General features: G+C 39.9%; 1 protein-coding gene across 1 annotated transcript; it reads left to right on the top strand.

Moving 5' to 3' along the window:
- The first annotated feature begins 21,493 nt into the window (after positions 1–21,493).
- On the top strand, positions 21,494–22,369 carry LOC145982633 (protein CFDP2-like). The gene has a single exon (XM_083116011.1). The coding sequence runs from the start codon at positions 21,494–21,496 to the stop codon at positions 22,367–22,369; it is 876 nt and encodes a 291-aa protein (XP_082972137.1).
- Positions 22,370–22,579: the final 210 nt, after the last annotated feature.

The raw sequence follows: 22,579 nt of genomic DNA, 5'->3' as shown, positions 1-22,579 counted from the left end.
GACATCACGAATTGTCTGTAAAACAGTAAAGATCGATCTATTATTACCATAACAGTATTGATGGACACCGATCATTCTTTCCATATAAGGCAAAAGACGACGAAGTAAACATCTTGCAAAAATTTTATAATCCGTGCACAACAAAGATATAGGTCTATAGTGTTTTACTACCGTAGGATTAGGAACTTTGGGAACCAGGACGATTACACCTGTATTGCTCGTCCTTCCAAATCAGTTTTGATTATATACTGCATTTATCCAGTCTGTCACAATATTACCTACAAGTGACCAAAATCTTTTATAAAATTCTATTGGAATACCATCTATTCCTGGCGATGAGTTATTCTTCATTCCTAGAATCGCTTCGTACACCTCAGCAGCGGTAAAGGTATTTTCAATCCGCAAGTTGTCATCAACAGAAAAAATTTCCGGAACTTGTTGTAAAAATATTTGTTCCTGAGCTGGATCATAACTTGTTCCTTGAAATCTAGAGTGATATGCGCGGTAAAAGATTTCCTTTATGTCAGTCACATTACTATGTTCCGAATTATCTTCGTCTATTATCTTATGAATCGTTTGGCTTTTTCCCCGATTACGTTCATGTAGAACATGACTAATATTGGCCAATTCAAAAGTGTCAAAAGGTAAAAGTTTACTACGTATTTTGCACCCACTTCTTTTTTGCGCGTGTAATTGCAACAATATTGCCTGTACTTGTTTAATGTTCTGTTGCACTTTTCCCCCTCTTACCCCTTCATCAGTTAGCTCTCTCAACACTTTATAATAAAAATTGTATTTATTATTCCAATCCTGGTTCCGTTCCCTACTATATTGTCTACAAAATCGTGTGATAGCTGGCTTTAGATATTCATCCCACCACTTAATTATATTTATTTGTTTCGCTCTTAATCGTTCCCAATACTTCCATTTCTCTTGGAATTTGTCAGCAAAAAGTGAATCATCAAATAACGATATATTCATTTTCCAATATCCATACCCATATTGTATATTTGGCAGTTGCATATTTACCGCCATTATAATTGCACTATGATCTGAGAAGCAAGTTGGCACCATATTAACATTAGTGATATTAGGGATAATTGATGGTGAAACATAAAATCTATCTAACCTTGAAGCACACCCATCCTTTACATATGTGAAGCCTGCACTTGTTGGATGCAAAGTGTCCCATGCATCTTTCCATTGAAACCCAGTTACCAACTGTTGCAGCGCATTGGATGTATTAAATCCAGGACGCTGGTCTTTTGGCAACAAAACACAATTAAAATCGCCTCCACAAATAATATGTTGCTTATTACCTTGAAGTTCCGTCGCTACTTCAGTTGCGAAAAATTCATTGCGTTGCTGCCTTTGATTACTACCAGAAGGAGCATACAGATTACATATCCATAGGTTTTCCACTTGTACAGTTGTAATTCTACCACTCGGATGGTATTCTACATTTGATACAGGTATATTGTCTCGAACTAATACAGCTGTTCCTTGCGCTGAATATGTGGAATTATTATAGACAATATAACTAGAGGGTAACTCATAATTAGTTATTGCTACTTCTTGAATGAGAGCAATATCGATAGCGGACTGAATTAGAAAGTCCCCCAATGCACTTTGTTTTGTTTTGTTTTGTAGTTTGTTTATGTTTATACTAGCAAGTCTAATGGTGGTAAGCATCACTATGGATATGTAAACACTTGCTTTTACAATACTGTTAAATATATACATTGTTTTACTGTTTTTAAGTCTACCTTACACACCAAGATTCTTAATGTTGGTGTTCATCACAACAAAATCAATATTATAACTTACCAAGAATACAGCATGTCGCACCTCATCCTGGAAAAACATATCGTACCACACCAAAACACACCATATACTAACGCGAAAAACTAACCAGCACCAATTTATCATATTGAAAAATTCTAATTTTTCTCACTTTCAGTTGCGAAAACATTCGTATTTGGATTACTCTGGGATCTTGTGATACGTGCCGGGGATGGATACGGAGAAGGTCGATCGTCAGGTTTTTTTTCAGAAAGTGAAGTCACCTCATTCTTTGCCTGACCTTTCTTCCTTTTGTGTTTGCCCACCTGTTTCTTACTTATGTTTGAATTGGAACAATCGGGGATGTTTTGAGGCAATGGGTTCTGTAATTGCTCTGTACTGGATAGGTTCATAGCACCAGTCGGATCAAACACCATACAAGAACTATCACTTCCGTTCAGCTGCAAAGAGGAGGGATCCTTCTCCGCGTTTGTCTCGGTATTATCAGACATCAGACTTGAACCCATTTCACTATCTTCAACTTCCTTTATCCACGAAGAACTACTCGTCGTGAATTTCTCATCCTGCCGGATTTCGGAGATATTTTCCTCTTGTGGCGAATTTGTTAGTACACACACTGGTTCATCCTTATGTATCACTGGCTCTTTCGGCACGTCTCCTATCGTGGTGTGAACTGAAGATTGTAATTCAGTCGGTCGAAATTCCATTGTGTCCTCCGCAAGGGGCAGCTGGATCGGAGAGCGAAGCACACTTTGTGCATAAGTCACTGTTGAATGGGAAACACTGTCAGAAATCGTTGCGGGAGGGCGAGCTCCCCCAACTACTGAACGGGTATATGAACGTCTTTTCGGGCACATTATAGCTGTATGGGACACTTCCCCACACAGTCGACAAGTAGGCTGTTGACCCGGATAAGTTGTCCAATAACGAATACCTAGAATTGTCACATAAGACGGTATTGGTTTCTTGAGTGACATTTCAACTAGCTTCCTCCCAGTACGAACAGGGTATATATGTTCACCTGAATAAACTTCATCATAGATAGATTTGATTTCACCATAGGATATCAACACAGCCCGAATCGCGTCGTCCGAAAGTTCCATAGGCACTACATGTAATCGAACCAGCACAGTGTTTTTATCCGCCCAGTCAATTTTCACGTCATGAGAACCCTCTTCGTCACTATATTTCAGAGAGGCACCGCATTTAGCTATTAACTGTTCACCCAGAACTCGCGAAATCAGTTTAACATACACACTTTTCCGAAAGTAATCTATCTCAATACTTAGCACTTGATCAGGGGTCAATAACAGCTTGTCACTAATGAAACGATGAATATTCATAGATGCCGGTACACGAGATACAGTCGTAAAACACAATTTCAAAGTATTCACTCGCTTAGTTTCCATAGTGCGTCACAATCTATTGGATTTCTCGCGTCAAGCTACCGTGGCCGAGCACCAGTCCACGCAACACACAGGAGCTCACAAGCGATGTTGCTCCTTCGAAGGCTGACCTTCGACTATGAACCACTCGGCCACAGGGTCGGGCTTTTTCCTCTAATATTGTCGTTGCTTACATATACATGTGTGTGTATATGTATATGTGTGTGTGTGTGTGTGGGTGTGTGAGTGAGTGTGTGTGTGTGTGTGTGTGTGTGTGGGTGTGTGTGTGTGTGTGTCATAGAACATCACTACTTCCAAGCATAAACTTGATGTGGCTCTTACAGAAACATCTGTTTTTGGAGTGGAACGATCACGAAACGTTTTACACTGGCCTCCCCGATGGCGCAGTGGAAGCGTCGTCGCCTTGTAATCAAGGGGTCCCGGGTTCGATACTCGGTGGAGGCACATGGTGGTTCGGATTGATTCAACTTTAAACTGTAGGTCAAGTCCCGATTTGTCTTATTGAGCATAAAGTGGACTTAAAACACTAAATCAACCAACCAACGAAAAGGTTTACCGTTTCTTTGCAAATCTTTAATTAATGTAAAATTTAGTATAACAACATAATTTTGGCTGACTTGCTAACTTGAGATTTAAAGACAAATTATTACTTCGAATTCTTCATTAACAATAACAAAAGTGAAATAAAATATTGAATACAATTCTTGCCTTCACTGACAACCAAATTAGAGATGTACAGGTTAGGAAAGGGGGGGGGGGGGGAGAATTTCCTGGCTTCTTCCCTTTCAGTGTGAACGGTGCCTCCTACGTTCTACATTCCATTCAAAATTTATTCTTGGTTTGAGATATATTTTGCATCCCCTATAGCATAATGGTAAAGGTGACCCTTGTAATTTAAAATGTCCCGAGTTTGGTATACGGTGGACGCCTAATAGTTAGTTCAACCCCACTATAAATGTAGATCCAGTCTCGATTAGTCTATCTATATATAAAGTAACAGAAACTCAAACTCAAGATACTCAAACGATTAGCATAGGGTTGGAGGCGGCTGGTGCAGTGAGAGAGCCCCCTCTGCTCAATCAAAATTAGGAAACAAAAACTTTTCAGTCAGTAAAAACATCGTGGTACGTACATTAAAATTTTGGTTTCAATTACATATTCGACGTCGATCTTGTTCACCAGATTACCAATTGTGATAACTTTTCTCTTCTTTAAAAACTACACAAGAAAACAAGTTGAAAACGTGAGTTGGACAAGGTTTCTTCTCTAGAACTGATTTTAAAAGGCCATGTCTTAGAGATGCTCTGAAGGGAATTAATTCTATTCTTAAAACGCCAATCAGAATAAGGGAATAGCACTTATGTATATTTTGTCCCGCAAGCACGTAACCGTGGGGGGGAGAGGCTGAAGACCGTTCCGAAATCCTACAAATGTGTAATTACAATATGGTATATCGGTGATTAATTTTACTTACATTAAACATCTTGTACAATAACTTGTAATATACTGAGAAATTCATCTTCAGGGGTTCTATTCCCCACTTTTTCGCCCTTAGATGCCAGCTGCTGATAAGGGATGAGCCTTCCCCCGAAATAAAATTCTGGCTACGGGCCTGCTGTTCTGTATCGTGACTGTATGGTCCGATGCATCATGCTTTGGGCTCCGTCTACGGGACGCGCACAGATTCGAGTCTCCTGGGTGAAACGTAACAACAACTTTTCTCCTGAGATTTCGGCCTGTGTATAGGACCGGTTGCCACCCACCATCGTGAGGAGATTGGGAAGCTATGAATGAGTCACGGAAAAATACAACAAATATTAGGGGTTCGTCGTGCTCACCGCACGTAACTGGTTGGACTGGAAGTGAGGCCGGCAGTCGGTGGGTGGGCCCTGGTCCTTAGGGGCTGTAGCACCACGGGTTTACTTACGTACATTGGCGTAGCCTTGTGTGGGTCCACAGAAGCTCGGCCTCTCCTCGAAATTCTGTCACTTTATTTTGACCAATTCACTGGGAATTTTTTAAGAGTACTTTGTAACACGTATAGTGCTGATCTTGAAGATCATACTATAATTAATTGGACTGAAATTTCACTTGGGAAGCAATCAATTACCATTGGGAAAAATCACAATAGGAGAGAGCAACTAATGTGATGCAGGAACTTGTTAAATGCAACTGGTCATATGTTTCCACAGGGGATTCATATCACCACTGAGAGTTTGTCCCCACCCTTGGCCGATTAGCCTGCCCCCGTGGCGGAGTGGTTATCTCATTTCGCTACGACGCCAGTGGTCCCGGGTTTGAATCCGGTCTGGGCATACGTGTCCTTTGCGAGCGTCCCTTCATCAATTTCATGATACCACCCATCATTAGCCAAGAGTGGCACAAAGGCGAAGTAAAATAAAGAAAATCAATCAACCTTGGCCGATTAAAGCTGCTGTGAACTCCAACGATGAGAACTGTGCAAAGGGACTTAATTCAGATCATAACAAAGAAAAGTACTTCATCAAAGTGTAAGTTCAATATTATACTATTCTTTCCTGACATCTTTGTTATTACTGTACATTTTGTTACATTGTTTTGTCCGTCTTTCTCCTTTTCAGTTTTTCCATGTTATTAAGCATGTCCACGTTTCCTAATTTTATATTCCAGGTAGTTTCGCTCCTGCCCATCTCTAATTATTATAGAGACTCTATTCGTTAATAGTTGAAATAATAATTGTTACTAATTTTTGCCTTATTATTATTATTATTATATATCCATTTTGTATAAAAGGAACACCCCCTTCAAAAAATTACTTTCTTTCAACTCATATTCTCTACCACCTTCTTTTCTCTCAATTGATAATTCCAACCTCAACAAGAAAATTCAACATAATTATAGTAGCCACTGTAATCAATCAAATTTATTCAATCAAAACTTCAGTGATGAAGGTTCGGTCTCGGGAGCCTGCCACTCTTCTCGCTCCATGCAAGAGTCAGCCAACAAGCAGTGAAATGCGAATTGCTTTGCCAGTGGAGAAATTTTAGCCTCCGAAACCAGAATGAAAAGAAACAGGTGGGTGCCCGAGTTTAGGACAGCCGAAAATAATTCCTAGTCCCCTGATATGTCGCTAGGTGTCTCTGTATCACATCGGGCCAGGAAACTACTTTCATGCCAACCTCCAGGCCACTGTGTCTGTCGGACACAGTGAACAATTTGCATGTTCCCCAGTGGCGCAGGAATGTTTTTCATTTGGGGGGTACAACATTCGAGCTCCACATACATAAGCGCGCATGGATATATATATATATATATATATATATATATATATATATATATATATATATACATACATACACACACACACACAGAGCCTATATAATATATACAGGGTGGTGCAAAATTCCGTTTACAACGCTTGGGAGGTGATTCGACAAGTAAAAATAAGGAAAAAATGCCATGTGAAAAAATGTCGAAATCGGCACCGTTTTCGAGTGACAGGCGTGCGAAAATCGCCTCACACAATGTTTAAAGCACAATAACTCAAGAAGGAAGAAATATAGCAATGTCGGATTAAAATAATACAAAGAAAGTCGTACCTGACGAATACAATGGTGCAGCAATTGAGGTCCAGTGTAAATTGCGCAAGGGGACTCACAAAGAAAGTGGGGAATCCCCTGATGGAAAATACAGGAAATTTACTACTATTTTCTACATAATGGTGAGATCGGAATGTAGCCAGTAAAAAATGACGACGTATGTCCACATGTCCCACTACTGCTGGGACACCGTCCCACACTCGGGAAATAGGAAATTCACCCGAAAATAACGCTATGTCGTCAGATTACGCTGAGGTTGATACAGAAAGCCCCACTAGAGGCGCTGGGAGTGTAGGTCACCTGTTACGTATTAGCATTGGTGGATACTACGTAGAGAGTGTAGTCGACAGTTGTTCTTCCTGCATGTTCTGCGTGTCGCAGCGTGGAGTTTAGTCTGGCGTGTGTGTGTGGTTGTATTGCTCCAAGGAATATTGTACGTAGAGTACGTATTCCAGTGTTCTTTCTCGGTTTGCAACAACTGCGTGGACACATGTGTAACATTACGTGGGTGCTAATCACGGTAGTTGTGATCCGTCACTCGGAGGGAAAGTGCCCCCCGTTGTTGGTCGGTTCTCGAACAGGACAATGGCGGAGTACTCTACCCACGAGCTTGCTGATATGCATCTCGTTTATGGAGATGCAAACCGAAACAACCGTGAAGCACGGCGTTCGTTTCACGAACGTTTTGCCAATAGGCGGTTGGCAGCACATGCACTCTTTCAAAGACCTGATGATCGACTGCGTGAAACTGTATCTCTACTATCCCGTAGGTGGGATTGTGGAAGACCCCGTACTCTGCAATTTGAAGAGGACGTTTTGGACGCGATGAGACCTTCCTGGCACCGGCACACGTGTCATTGCTCGTACGCGACAAACCCACCATAGCAATGTGTTCTGCGATCTTCAGGAGAAGGGATTGCACCCATACAAATTGCATAAGGTGCACTACATACTGCCCACGGACTTTCCCCTACGCATGAATTTCTGCCAATAGTACGTGCAACTAACTCTTGCCATTCCAGATTTCCCAACAAGAGTTTTGTGGACCGATGAGGCAATGTTCACCATGGACGACATGTTCAATAGCCACAACAGCCACGTCTGGAATATGGACAATCCGCATGCAATCATTGTGCTCCATCATCAACATAGGTTCGCAGTGAATGTGTGGTGTGGCGTAGTAGGTGACCACATGATATACCCGTAAATTTTGCCCTCTACTTTGTGTGGTGGGAATTATCGGGTGTTTCTACATGACGTATTACCTCAACTTTTGGAAAACGTGTCACTGGCAGGTACACAAGGTATCTGGTTTCAACACGACGGCGCCCCCACGCACTTTGACCGGGGAACCAGGGCCTTACTCAACGCTTTTTCGGCTATCGTTGGATTGGCAGGGGTAGACCTTTACCGTGGCCACCTCGCTCCCCCGACCTCATTCCACTGGATTTCTGTGTGGGGGGAGAAATGAAAAGGCTTGTGCATGAAACCCCTGAGGAAAGTGCCGAAGACCTCGTTGCTCGTGTTAGTGCCGCTGCTGGGACATTTGGTGACATGCCAGAGGTATTTGCGCGTACCAGACAATCAATGCTTCGCCGATGCCATCTTTGTCTTAAAGTCAATGGCGGACATTTTCAACAACGTCTCTGAGTATGCCAGTGTTTGTGAGCCCCTATCAGCACCGCATAGTGTCCTTTAGTGAAAGGTGCGAGTGAAGATGCTGGAGATCGCTGTAGTACATACCGTCGATCTGCATGTGCGGATGTTGTGCGCTTCTCAGGATAATCCCTTCAAGATGTGCTGTGCCTGGAAATTTTACATGCAATTGTGTGCGTTTTCTCGCCATTCTCCGTCTTCATTCTTTCGAGGATTACCCACTTTCTTTGGGGAGCTCTCTTGTAGTATGTACAGCCTGACGACATGTGGTCATTGTTTAACTTTTGTTTTTCGTACTGCAAAGTAGTGTGTCAACATTAGGGAATTGAATACTTTTTTCTTGGTTTTCCCATATTTTTCCATTTGGGATGGTGTCCCAGCAGTAGTGGGACATTCGACAAATTGGTTTCTTTTCTTCTTCGTACCGCAATGTGAACAATGTGCAACAGGAGATTTGCAGTTATTTTCCTATTTCCCGAGTGTGGGTGTCCCAGCAGTAGTGGGACATGTGGACATACGTCGTCATTTTTTACTGGCTACATTCCGATCTCACCATTATGTAGAAAATAGTAGTAAATTTCCTGTATTTTCCATCAGGGGATTCCCCACTTTCTTTGTGAGTCCCCTTGCGCAATTTACACTGGGCCTCAATTGCTGCACCATTGTATTCGCCAGGTACGATTTTCTTTGTATTATTTTAATCCGACATTGCTATATTTCTTCCTTCTTGAGTTATTGTGCTTTAAACATGGTGTGAGGCGATTTTCGCACGCCTGTCACTCGAAAACGGTGCCGATTTCGACATTTTTTCACATGGCATTTTTTCCTTATTTTTACTTGTCGAATCACCTCCCAAGCGTTGTAAACGGAATTTTGCACCACCCTGTATATATATATATATATATATATGTGGGGGGGTGCATGTATGTATATATAGGGAGCATCAGAAATACCATTTTAGAACAACAAATACGGGTTTCCTTTTTATAATGTGAAAATTCGCATAAATAGTTTTTGATTAGGCAATACATTTATTTAGAATTTTATGGTTATTTTAAAGATATATTTTTAAAACCTGTTGTAAACGTTTGTTCCCATTCTCATTTCGGTCTCGACTCAGAAGTTTGTCAAAGTTTAAATCCAGTTTATGTTAAGATAGGCTAATGAGGACTGGATCTAAGTTTAAACTGGAATTGGAACTAGTGTATGTGTCTCTTTTCAAGATCGATCAAAAGTCCGGTTGAGGGTGAAGAGGCTCTTTATCTTGTCTCGAGTCATGAAATTTATAGTAAAAGCAATGTATACTTTATTTCTTGCAACGTATACAGGTTATTAAAGCAAACAATTTATCTTAATAACGTTTCTCGGATTGATGCCTCATTTCGATGATGCGAACCCTCAATATGCGGAATTTTATCCTGAGTATATGAAAGCAAGCATCACAGGCTTACAACTGTAACTGACTGATTAACTTTGCAATTACGGTAAACAAAATATACTTATGACTTATCTGTCAATATGTCTGAATAACTCGTATAGTTGTACAAATTCGAGGCGAAACCAAGAGGAATCCGAAACTCATATGGGAACCATATTAATTTTTAACACAATCTCTGTAGATAGGTTCAACAATATTTTTCCGAGCATCCCCTTTCCCCTGACAAAGTTAAGAAATAATCGGCGAGCTCTCTCAGAAAAACTGGAGAAATTAGCTGCTGAATACAAAATATGACATATGCCGATGGGAGTATTTCGGTCTGTCGTTTCATTATTCCAAGTTGGCTGTGTAGAATCATATAAATATCTACAAATTATTTATTTGTTAAAATTACATGACATTTCCAGTGCCTTATTTTATGCTCAAAATGAGAAAAAATATGAATACGTACTGCTTATAATGACGTAATATGAAAAGTTTTAATTTATCTGCTTCGGAAATATTAATAATACACAATTACATTTTTTTGGGATACTTGCATCAAAGAAATAAGAAAGGATGAAACTTTTGACCGAGAGTGACTTGAAAAGTGAACATTTGTTATTAAATATTTAGTTATTTCTTATGGTTTTATGGAAGTTAGAAAACAACATTTCACGGTCTCTTTAAGTCCTTGGTATCTGTGATGCGTCAGTCGCATATGATTTTGTTCAGATGCAGAAAATCGGCAAACTTTACCGTATAGTTTCGATAAAATGTAGCACATATTTTAGTGGAAATATATAACTGTTATATCTAGTTTCTGAAAATTTCATTTGAAAAATTCGAAAGTGAAGCTTAGCGCTACCCTTCTGAAGCATATTTATATCTTCTCTTCCAATCCATTACTTCTTTATAATTGTTAACCCCCCTACACAGAGAAGCTGAAGATTGATTTCCTAAAAGCAAACTTTATTACAATCAACCATTTTAACTCATTTTAAACTCATTTTCACTCCCTTATGAACGTTTTCTCAGAGTGCAGATCAAGTGTACTAACTGGAACCACAATGCATGCTCCAATAGGTTTACAGTGGTTTTAATTATTTTTGAAAGGAAGATAATGTTTGTAAACAAAGAAGAAACTTTTCATGTTTAGCTACTAAAAAATAGTTTCATTGAACAGCAGAACCTTGCTCCTGTCAAATTACATGAGAGGGGGGAGGAGTACAAGGGGTACAGCTTGGATCAGGGATTTAGGAGGATACTGTATCCCCTTCAAAAATGTGGGGAGGGTAATTTGTAGTCCTGTGCCCCCCCCCCCCAACTGTGCGCAACTGAGTGTCTTCCTGACATTTTGTTTGGTGTTTCCTTTTTGTTTGTGAGATTTGCTTTATTGTTTCAAAGCAGACACCAAGCTCTCCAGCTTCTAATACTACCGATTCATATAAAAGTAGATGTCACTTGTGCCCTTATGGGAAAAGTCGTAAACAGAAACAGTGTTGCAGCAAATGCAAGCTGTCTGTGTGCAATGAACATAGCGAAGTAACTCACCTATGCAAAAATGTAAAACTGAAAGTACCACATGTCAACACAACAAGTGCTTATTAGTGTTCATGTATCAATCATGCGGATAGTTATTGCAGCATTATTTTCATTCGAAGATATGTAAACGTAGAAACAAAAGTTGTAATATTATTTTAATATTAATAATAAATGTTTAATGAATAAATAATAAAAATAAAGTATTTAACACAACTTGAAAAAATACAAAGAATATTGAAAGAATACAGTCCATCACAAAAAAATGCACCACTGCGTTTTTTTTGCTCCGCTATGAATTGTGTGATCTTCCGGCAACTGGAAGACAAAGAAAACAATTTATTTTGTTAGGAGCCTGTGAACCGGACAGGAGTAAGGGTGGAGCTATGGTCACATACAGGGTGGATTAAAATCATGATTTTAATTCAATCACGCTAAACATGCAATTTTTTTAGAGTGGCGCTATTTTTTTTTGTGCCGGACTGTATATCTTCCATTAGAGCGGTTAAAAAATTTCCTCGTATTACATTACTCCTTAATGCATTTTTTATCCTATGCTGCAAAAAATAAATAATAAAATGAAAGTGACGACGATTATGATGAATACAATAATTACAAACATGACAATCATTAGGTTAAATATCACATTACTATCTTGTTTCCACAGCAAAAGGAACATTAAAATCTTTCAATGGATGGAAAAGATTATTTTAAATAAGGCAGTGTCTGATAGACACGTTACAAAAATACCTTGCCCGGACAAGTGTTAAAATTATGCACCTGCAGGAAGAAATCGCACGGGCCAAGTCATTTGAATAGGTTGGATGGAAAATTCGAAAGTTTGAAGCAAAATTCGTGCAATTTTGCTATTGTGTGACGGCGTGTTTTCCTGTTAAGAAATCACTTTTTGGGCTGTTGTAAAAGTAATCTATTCACCTAACGAACTGGGGTATAATATACTGAAAATTTACTAAAATATTCAAACAACCCTCATATAGTAGTATACAAACACTAAGGATTATATTTTTAAAACTGATATTATTAATTAACATCAAGAATATTGTCAATGTCTCGTAAATGCAGCAGCCAACCTTCGTGGTGGAGTGGTTAGCACAGCGCGCTAAGACGCCAGGGGTCACAGGTTCGAATGGGTGTTCTTTGGGAAGTGTCCCATCATCAATTTCATCATAAATTATCATCGTCGCGATCAGCCCAAAGTGGCAGAAAAGCAACGCTAAATAACAAAAATCAAACGAAATTGTAATGCAGCTGTAGTAAAATCTTTCCTAATCATCGTATCAAGACGCCAAACAGGAAATATTGCGAGCGAAACGAGCAAGAAAATTGTGGCGCCCCTTTGCCTTCCCTCGTAGCTAATGCTGTGTCATATAGCCTGACAACTTAAGTCCCGATATGCGCAGATCGCTGCGGAGCACTTTATATTACGTCATCATCCTCATCACTCTTCTACGTACTGGTCTGGCCTTGAGAGTACGAGTGGTGCCAACTCGGCAAAATTAAGCTAAAACAAATATGACAAACTATTTTTACTGTGTAGATTGTCGGTGCCCGCTCATATCAGTTTATCAGTGGTTCATTTGATTTAATCTGGTCTTTGAAAATGCGTGCTGTGCGCGGATCTTAAACTGTAGTATTACGCACGCGCGTTAACGTTTATAACGAAGAGAAACTACTGGGCGAATGACTTCATTTTCTGAATGCGACATCGAGCAGTGGCCTGTTTTTTTTTAAAAAGCCATGTGGGGTGGGGGTTGTTTTGTTTATCGTACAACAATCACTACGAGAAGGCAATCTGATAACACGCTTGCGTGTGTTCTTTTTTAAAGCATTGAAATGTGCTTGCTCTTTACTCTTGGCTGCATATTTTTGAAATGCAAAAATCAAATCATGCCAGGTCTTACGAAATCCACAATCTGCTCTGGAAAGCCCCTTAGAGGTCAGGCCAGATAAATTGTTTACAATGTTGCAACATATTTGCGAAATCAGAAGGAGTTACATAAAATTAAGTATAACGTTGTCGAGTCCAAGGGCGCCGCAACGGAAGTATCTAAATGGATAGTTACTCAAGTTTTAAAAGAATTGGATTGGATTGATTTGTTGTTTTAAGTCCACTTTATGCACAGTAAGGCTAATCGGGATTGGACGTACAGTTTAAAGTGGGATCCGAACTACTATGTGTCTCCACCGGGAATCAAACCCGGGATTCCTTGATTACAAGGCGACGACGCTACCACTGCGCTATGGAGGAGTTCAAGTTTTAAAAGAAGGAAAAGAGTCGTTGGCGAAAGGTGAGCCGAAGTTCTGTACTCCGACAGGTAGAAAACAGCCCAGGAAAAAGCGAATACAAATTTCGTTGAAAATCCTCAGACCATTCCGCTCCCTCCAGGCTGCAACACTGCGAACCAACGTCGCTGCGAAGAATGGAGTGGGGAAATGTGGTGTGAGCTGCGCAACAGCTATTTGCAGCGTCTTGTTTTTAAACTTGTCACGTTATAGCTAATGCTCATTATCCTAAAGTGGCAGAAAAGCGACGTGAAATAACAAATAGTTACCCGTGGACTTCTTGTTTAGTAGTCGGCACTGGCGTACGCAGAGTGGGAGCTGAAGGGGTTACAGCCCCCCCCGAAATTTTTATAAAGTAAGAAATTCAAATGAAGGCAGTAATGAAGTTGGAGAAAAAACTTAAAATGACCCCGATAACCATTTTTGTGTTTGAATATTAAAACGAAGATCTAAAATGGTAATTGAAGCTCATATCTCATGAAAATAAAACAACAACAAAGAGGTATTATCGAAATTGACTTACGTCAATTGATTCTATGATCCAAGCAAATCTTTTATCTCTGTTCAGTAAAGGTTAGATTCATGGCACTGAACCCACGTTCACATTCAGCTGTAGATATTGATACAATTTAAATTGAATTCACATACTCGTCGAGGGCCTCTCCGATGGGGCCTTGTAATCAAGGGATCCCGGGTTCGATACCCGGTGGAGGCACATAGTGGTTCGGATCCCATTTTAAACTGTAGGTCCAGTCCCGATTAGCCTTTCTGTGCATAAAGTGGACTTAAAACAACAGTTCAATCAATCAATCAATCATACTCCTTGAGTGATGTGAATGTGTTTTTTTGTATTTTATTTATAGATGTGAACTAGTGACACACGTTCTTCATCACGTAAATGCCATGTGTGTGCATTTAATAGGAGTTCATGCGAAAAGAAACCTGCTATTCATATTGTCCACCATAAATTGAAAAAAAAAAATCTTACAATGATAGTACTTTCGGTACTTGTAGGGAGTCTTAAAATATAGCAAATTCCATCATAACCGAGATCTATTCCCAGCTAGATGTGATATACTTGGATATTTCAAAAGCCTTTGACAAAATAAACCATGCTCTTCTTATTCACAAATTACGAACTAGATTTAACATACAATTTGACATTTACTGTTAACAATATCCGATACAACATACGTCAAAACCCCAGAGTATTTGTGAAACACCAACGTTCCATGTTTCAAGAGTAGCTATGTCAATTTTTGGAAACGACGTTCAATTAAAACGTTTAGTGGGCTGAAGCACTTGAATCATTAGTTCACAAAAAAAAAATCATCCATGTATTATGATATTAATGCCCACCAACAACGCATTTTAAGTTCTTCTTTTTTAATCTGTTATTTACTGATTTCAACCTGCACTCCACCACGAATCACGATAACAAATATAAAAATAATGACAACAACAAGGCAAATTTTTGGGTGGGCTCGAGGCCCACGGGCAGGGACGGCAACAGGGGTGGGTACGGGTGGGCAAGCGCCCACCCAAAAATTCCTGTTCCCACCCGATTGCCCACCCAATCAAATTCAATAAGTACATAAACTCGGGGATATATGAATGATTAAATATTTAAGTGTAACCTGGTGTTCATTACATGTATATTTTACTTGTGAATATTATCTATGCTGGAAATGTTCACATATTATCAATCCATAAAAAAAACACTTTTGTCATTGTTGAAACGAAAACTGTGATCAAATTAATACTTCCATGTTTAAAAGCAGCTAGTAGGCTTAGGAGGCTCAAAATTATGCAGGGCATGATCAAGATTAAATCAAAATTGAGGGTGAACTTGAGGGCTGCAGCTCAGGGCCTCCACTACGTATATATACAGGGTTAGTCAAAAGTATCGGGACAGGCCAGTAATAACGAGATGCGTGGACGGAGCAAAATCACATGTTGCAAGTGGGTATTGGTGCGGAAACTGCATTGAATAGGGGTGTGGCCATCATGGCAGCCATCTTGGATTCCGCCATATTGGATATCACACAATATTTTCAAATGGAAAGGGGTATGTATGACACATCAATTTAGGTTAGAATTGTCCCACAAACGACAATCCGAACTGATTTTTGACCTATCGCCATTCTTGGAAGAGACAGGGTGTGCTACGTTTGACTGCAAAAAATTAGATTTGTCTGAGAGAGACGTTTGGACGGAGGAAAATCACATGTTGCAAATTAATATTGGTGTGGAAACTGCAATGAATGGGGGTGTGGTCATCATGGCAGCCATCTTGGATTCCGCCATATTGGATATCACACAATATTTTCAAATGGAAAGGGGTATGTATGACACATCAATTTAGGCTAGAATTGTCCCACAAACGACAATCCGAACTCATTTTTGACCTATCGCCATTCCTGGAAGAGACAGGGTGTGCTACGTTTGACTGCAAAAAATTAGATTTGTCTGAGAGAGACGTTTGGACGGAGGAAAATCACATGTTGCAAATTAATATTGGTGTGGAAACTGCAATGAATGGGGGTGTGGTCATCATGGCAGCCATCTTGGATTCCGCCATATTGGATATCACACAATATTTTCAAATGGAAAGGGGTATGTATGAAACATCAATTTAGGCTAGAATCGTCCCACAAACGACAATCCGAACTCAGTTTGGACCTATCGCCATTCGTGGAAGAGATAGGGATGGTGTGCTACGTTTGACTGCAAAAAAATGAGATTGGTCTGAAATTATTGTTTACTGTATTCCTGTGGGTAACTGTACACTGGAAGTTACAGAGAGCATGAACAAGAAAACATGACATTGAGTTACAGAATGCATCAAAGCAAGGGCTCAAACTGCTTCCCAACGACTGTCTGACAATATGCCAATCGATCGTAAAAACTGCAAAGTGCACGTTGCAGCATATCCCGAGAAAGTCCTCTTGTTTCGTCCACAATGCGATTCCGTAGATCATTCAGGGAGTGTGGTTTGGTGCGATACACTTTGTCCTTCGTGTGCCTCCATAGAAAGTAATCCAGGGGTGATAGATCGGGAGATCTTGCAGGCCATTCGATCATACCTCGTCTTCCAATCCATCGTTGTGGAAAGGTTTCATGTAAGTATTGTCGAACATCCCGTCCATAGTGTGGCGGCGCTCCGTCCTGTTGGAACCAAACACGATTAAAGTCCTGTGTGGACACTTGGATGGCAGGGACAATCTGTTCACGAAGCATTGTCAAATACTTCTCACCTGTCAGATTGCCGTCAATGAAGAAAGGGCCAAGAATGATGCCTCCCATCATTCCTACCCAAACATTCAGTTTCTGTGGATACTGCGTATGATGTTCCATCATCCAATGAGGGTTTTCATCGCTCCAATAGTGACAGTTATGTCGGTTCACCTGCCCGTTTAACATAAATGTCGCTTCATCAGAGAATACAATGTCATTGAGGTGAATACTATCGTTATCTACATTTCGCATCATTACTTCGCAAAATTCAATACGGCGATCAAAATCATCTTCCGTCAGTTCGTGCGCTAAACTCACTTTGTAGGGTTTAAACTTACTGCGCACTAAAATTCGTTGCACTGAACTCTGGGAAATGTTCAGCTTGTTGGCAACGCTGGTTGTCGATGTATGCGGATTTTCCACAAAAGATTGTAACACATCTAAAGAAACTGCCTCGTTGCTACACGATTTCGTCCAAACGTCTCTCTCAGACAAATCTAATTTTTTGCAGTCAAACGTAGCACACCCTGTCTCTTCCAGGAATGGCGATAGGTCAAAAATGAGTTCGGATTGTCGTTTGTGGGACAATTCTAGCCTAAATTGATGTGTCATACATACCCCTTTCCATTTGAAAATATTGTGTGATATCCAATATGGCGGAATCCAAGATGGCTGCCATGATGACCACACCCCCATTCATTGCAGTTTCCACACCAATATTAATTTGCAACATGTGATTTTCCTCCGTCCAAACGTCTCTCTCAGACAAATCTAATTTTTTGCAGTCAAACGTAGCACACCCTGTCTCTTCCAGGAATGGCGATAGGTCAAAAATGAGTTCGGATTGTCGTTTGTGGGACAATTCTAGCCTAAATTGATGTGTCATACATACCCCTTTCCATTTGAAAATATTGTGTGATATCCAATATGGCGGAATCCAAGATGGCTGCCATGATGACCACACCCCCATTCATTGCAGTTTCCACACCAATATTAATTTGCAACATGTGATTTTCCTCCGTCCAAACGTCTCTCTCAGACAAATCTAATTTTTTGCAGTCAAACGTAGCACACCCTGTCTCTTCCAAGAATGGCGATAGGTCAAAAATCAGTTCGGATTGTCGTTTGTGGGACAATTCTAACCTAAATTGATGTGTCATACATACCCCTTTCCATTTGAAAATATTGTGTGATATCCAATATGGCGGAATCCAAGATGGCTGCCATGATGGCCACACCCCTATTCAATGCAGTTTCCGCACCAATACCCACTTGCAACATGTGATTTTGCTCCGTCCACGCACCTCGTTATTACTGGCCTGTCCCGATACTTTTGACTAACCCTGTATATATTCCAGCCTGGCTATGGTTAAAATAATCTCCAAATAAACAAATCTAAACATCATCTTAGCGTTACTTGCACCAGCAACACAATAAATTATTTCGACTTTTTAATTAATATTAGAATAATATAATCAAGAAGACTTAGTTAGATGGGCAGGCCATGTGACACGAATGGCAGAGGAAAGAATAGTTTACAGGATTTTTATTGGGAAACCTAATGGTAAGGGACCAGTAGGAAAGCTAAGACGAGGATAGAGGGATAACGTTGAGATGGACCTAAAATAAATCGGTAAGGATGGGAAAGATTGGATTGATCTTGTCCAGGATAGGGACAGATGGAAGGCTTGTGTTTAAGTATGCTATAGAGCAGGCATGTCCAACGCGTCGATCGCGATTGACCGGTCTATCGCGGGCGTTTGTTGGTCGATCGCAGTTATCTATTGTAATTATACGAATATACGTTATTTGAATTCAACTTCTATAATGTATAATGGCTGAGTAGGTACAAATTTTTGCAAACATTTATGATTAACGTTCACTGCCTGTTGTGACAATAAGAAGTAGATCACTGCTTGATTGAAGTTCGACATGCCTGATATAGAGACCAATATCACTCCTGTCACCTCTGTCTATAATCTAAAATCATTAAGGACAGATTATTCAGATTTACATCTCCGCATATCAGTACTGCCCAACACGGGTTTCTTCCAGGTAGCTCTTGCTTGACTAATCTTTCAGTTCTCCTTTCACATGCCACTAGGCCTATTTCCAAAAATTCCCAGCTAGATGTGATATACTTGGATATTTCAAAAGCCTTTGACAAAATAAACCATGCTCTTCTTATTCACAAATTACGAACTAGATTTAACATACATGGCAAATTTCTCTCCTTAATCCAGGATTATTTACACTCACGGACACAGCGTGTCACCCTTTCAGGCGCCTCTTCTGATTTTCTTCCTGTCCTGTCTGGGGTACCACAAGGGAGCGTCTTGGGCCCTCTCTTGTTCATCCTATACATGGACGATCTCCCTCAAAGACTTTCCTCATTTCCTGTCAATTTACTCATGTTTGCTGACGACTGTAAACTTTTCAAAGAAATCTCAACCACGCAAGATGCTGTGATTCTCCAGAATGCTCTTTCCGAACTTGTCACATGGTGTAACCAGTGGAATCTTCAACTTAACCCACAGAAATGTTCCTCCCTCACAGTCTCTTTAAAAAAGAAAAAAATACATTCTCATTATGTTCTTGAAAACAATTATATTACTACAGTTGCGGCCCAAAAAGATCTAGGTGTTATCATAGATGAAAAGCTGAACTTTAAGGAACACATCGCAGCTATAACTAAAAGTGCAATGCGCCTCTTAGGCCTCCTGTACAGATTCACTGAAATTGATACTCCAACTTCTCTTAGCCTGTTTTTCAAGTCATTCATTTCTCCGATTCTCGAATACTGTTCTCCAGTCTGGGCCATGGCTTCCAATACAAATCTTTCTAGCATGGATTCCGTCCTCAGCTTCTTTACCGCCGTTGTTCGTCATAGAATTCCTTCTTTGCGGCATCTTCAGAAACCTGACCTCCTGACTACTTTGAACATTCAGTTACTGCAGACCCGACGCGATATGGCCGATATGAATTTTTTCTATAAAATCATCAATGGGAAATTAAGATCTGAATCTCTTCTTACAGAATTCAACTTCAGAGTTCCCTCTCGATCGACCCGAAACACTGAATTGTTCCACACCTCCACAGCTAGGCTTTCTCTTATACAGCGCGCTCTATTCCACAGGCTGCCCCAGTTCTACAATAAACTACCCACAAACATAGACATTTTTGCCCCTGAAAGAATTTTCCGATCTTCCCTAAAAATGAATATGTAAATCTTTGTTTCCTTGTTTATGCCTTATGTTTATATTTAACTTTTCTTGTTTTTACCTTAAACCACCTTGACTTGTTCTTGTTATTTGTTAGAGTTTTCAGTGTAAAATGGCCTTAAAAGTGCTGTATCTGAAACTTTGAATAAATAAATAAATAAATAAATAAATAATATAATTTTAATTAGCTCTGCATTGAAATTCCAGAAGTGTCCCTTTCTTTCATTACAATTTTTATATACCTGTCATCTTCAAATATCAATATGGTATACGAAATATCAACTTTATATTCGTTCTACTAATAAGAAGGAATCACAACAATCACTACAATACCGAAGTGAATAAATTATAATAAATCAGTTATATATGGAAAAGCTACAGAATTATTCAATTGCTAATAAGTGGCTTATCCTATTTAGAAATCCTCGTTCCACACATAAATTTTTTCACATGAATCAGCCGAAAATGTCAACAGAATCTGTAGATGCAGCTGAAGTAAAGAATAAAGTTATGTCACGAAGTATATAGAAGACGATTTTGTTAGTTTGTTTCTAAGCCCATTTTTATTCTCAGATAGGCTAATCGGGACTAAACCTACAGTTAACGTGTAGTCCGAACCCGTGTGCATTGTGCTTCCACCAGAGGAGGGGGGAGTCGAACACAGGACAGCGTTATGCCATTGGGGGAAAAAATATACAGAAAGAACTCGCACCAAACGTGGCATTTTATCACCACAGAAGATGCGTCTATTTTAAGAGGGTGATTGCCTCAGACAAATATTTGAGACTTTCGGAAAACAACGTCATTTGTTCACGGAATTAGCTGCCTTGATCCACTAATGAAACGCTGTGCGATTGAAATTACCACCTCAACTTTCTAAGAGGTATAAACTAATGAAACTCCATTTTTGGAAGAGTAAGTTCTGGTTCCCAGGGCGAGCCTCAGCTACTGGGCGGGTCGCAGGTGGCAGATAGCGAATGGCCCCCAGATATGGGGGTTAGCTGCGAATAAGGGGAAACCCGAATAAGCAGTCCCGGACCGAGGCAAACTGCTGCCTTGCAGTGAGAGGGAGAAACCTCAAAGGCTAAGGGAAGAAACCCTAAAAGAAAATCTAGCAGGCCGAGGGCTATAAGGGAGGCAGCCCCTCCCACAAGGCTTTGGAACTAGGGCTGATAACCCGAGTGTCCGAGATGAAATTATTAAAAGAAACTACAGAGGAGAAACCGGACTGATTAAACTGTTGACGACCAAGAGAGGAAAAGGATAATGAGAGTGGCAACCTGGAATGTACGTGGACTTGCTGGAAAGTAGTTTGAATTAATGACGGAAATGGTGAGAGTAAAATTGAATATATTGGCGGTGACAGAGACCAAGGAAAAAGGAAATGGATATGAACAAATAATAGAACCAAATAGTGGTGAAAGGTTCCTAATGTTTCATTCAGGCGTAGGCAAAGAACAGAGAGCAAAAGGAGGAGTGGCTATAGTAATCTCCGAGGCCTACAGACATTATGTTAAATGCTGGAAATTCATAAATGAAAGAATAATCTTGGTAACTTTAACCTTTAACAGTAGCATAAATGAAGACACTACTTTTATTGCTATATATGCACCAAATGAAGATGATATAGCAGAAGAGAAAGATAGATTTTACGAAGAGCTGCAGAGGACAGTGGATGACACCATGGGAGCTGTCTTTGTATTAGGTGACTTTAATGGCAGAGTTGGAAATAACATAGAAGGAATGGAAGGGCTGTTAGGGAAATACGGCGAGACGCACCAGAATAATAATGGGAGAAGATTACTAGATATGTGTGCAGGAAATGATTTTGTAATTACGAACACAATGTTCCCACATAAAGAAACACATAGATATACAAGAGAAGTCCCCAGCCGAAAGGAAAAATCTATTATTGACTTTATATTGACACAGAGGAAACAGTGGAGATTTATCTTAGATGCAAGAGCATATAGAGGTTACGAGATTGGAAGTGACCACTATTTAGTAATTATGCAGTTACATGTTAATATCAAGACCAATGACCCTGGTGATAACAAAAGGAAACCTAAAGAAAGAATAAAGGTATATAAATTGAGAGAAGAGGCAAGACAAAAAGACTATCAAGAGGCTGTGAAACAAAGGGTGGAAACATTGGAATGGCCCACTATGAGAGAAGATAAACTGGAAGAAATATGGAGTTTATAAAAAGAGGCAAGCTTAGGAGCAGCGGCCGAAATCTGCGGAAAGTCCAGCGGAAAGCAACAACAGAGAAGAACAGCATGGTGGACGGAAGAGATAAAAGAAATGGTAAAGGAAAAGAAGCAACGGTGAAAAAAAAAATATCTACTCACAAAACATTTAAGTGACTATGAAGCTTATAAACATCAAAGATTAGTAGTGAAGAATATAGTGAAA

This window comes from Lepisma saccharinum, unplaced genomic scaffold (genome assembly GCF_977018435.1).
Source record: "Lepisma saccharinum unplaced genomic scaffold, izLepSacc3.1 HAP1_SCAFFOLD_268, whole genome shotgun sequence".
Lineage (NCBI taxonomy): Eukaryota > Metazoa > Arthropoda > Insecta > Zygentoma > Lepismatidae > Lepisma > Lepisma saccharinum.
This window is presented reverse-complemented; position numbering and strand designations above follow the sequence as displayed.

Bases quoted from the DNA above. Each gene is read 5' to 3' on its own strand.
- LOC145982633 (XM_083116011.1), top strand. From the start codon at position 21,494: ATGGTGAGAGTAAAATTGAATATATTGGCGGTGACAGAGACCAAGGAA.